At 34.2% G+C, this 4,547-nt stretch overlaps 1 protein-coding gene across 1 annotated transcript in view; it reads left to right on the top strand.

Moving 5' to 3' along the window:
* CERK (ceramide kinase) overlaps window positions 1-3,815 on the top strand; it is a 41,169-nt gene extending 37,354 nt beyond the window's left edge. The window contains exons 12-13 of the mRNA XM_057370082.1: window positions 1-188; window positions 1,106-3,815. The exon at window positions 1-188 is cut by the window's left edge and continues 10 nt beyond it. Coding sequence (XP_057226065.1) covers window positions 1-188; window positions 1,106-1,205 — 288 coding nt within the window. The 3' untranslated portion in view covers window positions 1,206-3,815. The remainder of the gene's footprint in view (window positions 189-1,105) is intronic.
* Window positions 3,816-4,547: the final 732 nt, after the last annotated feature.

Raw genomic sequence — 4,547 nt, 5'->3', positions numbered from 1 at the left:
GTTTATCGGGTAAAGAGTTTCCAATTTACATCAAAGCTTTCAGAAGACAACGAAAGCAATGTCATGGACATAGGAAAGAAACGTTTTGGCCAGTTCTGCAGAGATCATCCAGCCTGTTGCTGTAATATTGTTAATAGCACCTGGAATTGTGATGGAGAAACTCTGGATAGTTCAGCAATTGAAGTGAGGTAAGCTTCGATTTTTCTGTCCATATAGCAGAACCTATTAAGCTTTCTCATTGATGTTAAAGATGTCCATAAAGACGTCCCAAAAAGATGCCTGTGCTTAGCAAATTTGAGTCTTTTGATAATAAACTTAAATATTTTTGTTACCGTTTTGAATCGTTTCCAGAGAACGTTGCAACCATGTATATTGTAAGTGATCACTGAGTGAGATGGATGGCCCTACCTTTGGAGTCATACTTACTTCTTAGGAGCTGGTATTATGTCCTTAAAGTGCTGAAAGTGAAGATGTTGTTGGAAGAATTCTTTTTAAATGAGTGGAATGCCTCATTAATCTGAGCAGTARCTTTTCCTATTTAGCTTAAGTAAGCATCTTTGTCTTACAGAAATACTGAGTATATCCCATACTTTGTGGGTTTTGGCACACAGCATGAAGTCTTATCTCCAGTCTTCTCATACTGGAAAGAATTTTGCAGTTGTGCAAATAATCAGATTAGAAAAGAAGTTTGTGAAATTTGAAAGGTGGTGGGTTTTTTGTCTGGGTTAGTTTTGGTTTCTTGTTTTATTTGTCATTTTTAGAACTAGGGGAACGAAACCCAAAATGTTTACATACAAGTGCATTCCATTAAACCAYAGTCACTTAGCAGTCCAAAGGTGAATTTTATAAATGCTGTATATAGTAAAAGATTGGCTCATCCAAGTGCTCATTTTTGTGTGGATGAGGGGAGTAAAAGAGGATACACGAAAGCATCCAGCTCTCTTGCAGGGAAGGTTTGTATGGAAAATGAGGGTGTGGTTTCTGTAGTCAGGATTAAGGAACTTTGTCCAATGGTTTGAAATTAGTGGATTATTGGAATTAAACTATTAGAATTGAATATGTGGTTCCCATTTATTTCTTACTAATTGATTTCTGTATTTTTCAGGGTTCACTGCCAGTTGATGAAACTGTTTGCAAGGGGAATTGAGGAAAAGTGTAAAGATGAAGCTGCCTACAGCCAGAGTAGCATTGAACAGTTACTATAGACATTGTTCCTCCAATGGGGAGAAGAAAAAATAAAAGCTCAAGGAAATTGAGTAAATATGCATTCTAGTCAAATTGACAAGTATTTTAAACTTTTAGATTTTTTTTTTATGGCTTCAGTATAATTTTAGACATCTTACTGGGTAGTGTCATTTTTTAAAAAAAACACTGTAATCATTAAAATGTATCTTGTAGCAATGTAATCTAAGTTATGTTAGAAAAGAGAGGATTGGTCTGTATCTATGTATTCATGATGACTGATAATTCTCTGCTTTTCTAGAGAGCTAAATTAGCAGTTGTGTTGCAATAATATCTAAATGTTATGAAACATTGGACTCCCCATTGGACTTCTCCACCAAGGCGAGACATTTTCAGTGTCTGAGAAGGCATTTTCTGCTGGGAGGGTTATGTAGTGGCATGTGGCTTAAATGCTGGACAATGGTGTTGTCATTTGCTTTTTTTTTTAATTCAAATCTTGCATTTTGTAATTCTGACAATACCTTGCAACTTATCAATGCAATTCAAACACACATTCCTGGCTTTAAGTMATAATAATAGTGTACAAATACTTTGAAAAAAAAGCACAACTACATACAGGCAACACCTCATCCTATATATTCTGTCTTTGAAGGCTTCCTTGCATCGTGCTTTCTGGGATTAGAAAGTGTTTTGTGACAGTTTGGATAATACCACATACTATACAGTGCAACTGAAATATCTTGCAGGCAAATTGCAGGAATACTTGTATAWTATCAGGAAGGCACAGGCAAAGGAGCATATAAAGAAGTTCTCAAACACCAGCAAGTTTAAATTTTTWAAAAATATTTAATATTAACRTATTAAAAGCTTCCCTCTTCAGTACACAGTTCTTTGGAMATTCTACTCCATATCTTAAAATGTCTTTGCAAAATAAGATGTTGAAATGCAGTTTAGAAATACGATTTGATGATTGAAAGTCCTTAAAATAATGTTTGTTTAACTAAATATGAAAAAAYGTAATTTGTTTTGTGAAGCCAAGGGAAGAAACTGGCATCTGACAAATCATGAATTCACTGTGCTGATTTGTTTTTATAACAAAAAACATAAGACTGTCATATAGAGCGATTATTTAAGTTATAGAGTTTTGTGTATTGTGRCACATCCTTGTTTTGTGTCCAGGGTTGGGGCTAAATTTTGCTCTTCCTGTACAGGCTTATTCCTGTTTGAGGGCCAGAAGTTAGCCCCTGTTCTTGTTGACCTTTTTTTAAGTGTTAAAAGTTTAAAGTTTTCTTTAAAACTTACTGCATCTGAGGTTTATTTTTCATCCAAACAGCTGATGGTTCTGTATTCATGTGTATTTATTGGTACTTCCGTCATCCAGCTTGTATTAGTTTCATGTCTCTCATATATTTGGTCAATGTAAGCCATGGTGATTGGTCATTTTATTACTGAAACACTTGAATATTGTTATAAATGGCAGGTTATTTTTTTTCTGTTGAAGTTATTMACATTCCAGTTTTTTGTATTAGCAAAATCGTGTGCTATTTCTTTGCTACAAAGTATTATTCATTGYTCTATATGACATAAAGCACTTGCAAATTATATTTGCCTCGAGTACAATCATGCAAAGTTTAGCATCTTTRTTTTGTTATATAGTATTTCAGGAAAATACTTGAATACTTTTCCAAAACTACTTCTCTTTGCTTTCCTTGTTAATGCAATGAGTTGAAATGTTGATTCATCCAATGTTTTTCTGACATTTGTAACACAGGTATTACWTATACTGTATTTTTAAAGCCATGTTTAATAAGTGAAATAATACTTTTGAACTAAGATCCCGGTTGAAAATGAAATTATGCAGTTCTATAAATGTGTATATATTTTGAAAGTGTAATTTGTTAAAAAATGCCTATGGTTATTGTGGTCTATCTGTGAATGTTGTGAGAGTACCCAGACTTCTAAGTTACASCAATTCTTGTGGAGGAGATAATGGCACAGTTTACCAACAGTGAGGGAGTTTGAGGCACTGCAGGTACCCAGAGCACATTCTCATCAATGAGAACAGGAATAAATACTGACCAGCTCTTTCTTTTAGTTTATTAGCAAGTCATGAGACCCTTGCTTGAAAAATGGAGGCTCAATCTCATAGTGAATGTATATTTAAATGCTTTGAATATTTGAGTGCTTGGTGTTTCCAAATAAAGCTTCAGTGAAGGTTTCCTTTCAGAGAAAAAGCCACCAGRAAAGGAGGAAAGATCATTGTATAGTATGGCAAAGCAGTGTGAGGTAAATAATAAAGGTATTGCAACATAATAAAATGAAAAGTTCTTAGGTAATAGAAAAGCTGCATAGTTGCATTTGAATAATTCTATTTGTAGCATATCAAACTAGCAAAGCACCRTATGTGATTTGTATGACATGTCCAGTTTATTTTTAAGAGAGCTGCGTAAGTAATGTCTGCTTACATTTTAATTCTTTCTTCGAATGTAATCTTAGTATGGAAATTATGTATAGGGAAACCAACTTGGATTTTTATTTGTTCCCAATCTTGCTGGCTTCAAGATTAGAAAATGTATTCTGTTTTATGATGCTAGGGCATTTCATTAAAAAAAATAAAACTGCATTGTACAACACTATGTTGCTTTTTTTTCTTTTCACAACTTGATTTGAGAAAGAGATCTCACTTTGACAGAAATCTGGCGGTAGTGTGCTTAGTCTAACCACTGTGGACAGATCAAACCAAGGGAAGCAATTCATAACAATCCATTTGGGTTGGTGACAGCTTTATGGCAAGTGTGAGTGTGAGCAAAGCCTGAGAGTGAAGGAAAGCAGCTAGTGAAGCTGGACTTAGGCTGGAACTAAGAAACTSTACCAGGGTAAACTAAATATGGAACTTATAATGCAGGTATTTAGAGTTGTTATTATGATGGAAGTGAAAAGCAACTGCTGTTCTAAGAAGCATGAAATATGCATTATACTGTAAATAGTGTGTGGTAAATAGATGGGGGGTCTAGAATTTTTCTGCAATAATTATTACAGATGAAGTACGCATTCTAATAAATAAAATGTGTTTGTTGTAGATTAACAATGGGTACAGAAGGAGAACATGTTTTTCAGCACTGTAGAAACTTCTGCTTTTGAAATGTATTGGTTTTACTGCATAGAAATGATTCTTAATACGTAGCTACCAAAAAAAAACGTTGGCTCCTTTGAGACTCTGGCATGTCTGAAAGGCTGATTTGCTCTTGTTGGTACCTATTTCACCTAAGGTGCAATTTTCTGCCTTGTTTCATAGAAATCCTCCACAAATAAATAAAATTGATAGCGTTTTGGGGTTTTTTTTCAGTATTTCAATAGTGTAGAAG

This window comes from Malurus melanocephalus, unplaced genomic scaffold, assembly GCF_030028575.1.
Source record: "Malurus melanocephalus ecotype Western Australia unplaced genomic scaffold, MMel_1.1 scaffold_118, whole genome shotgun sequence".
In the NCBI taxonomy this organism is placed as follows: domain Eukaryota; kingdom Metazoa; phylum Chordata; class Aves; order Passeriformes; family Maluridae; genus Malurus; species Malurus melanocephalus.
The sequence above is the reverse complement of the archived record's forward strand: the minus strand, read 5'-3'. Positions and strand labels throughout refer to the sequence as shown.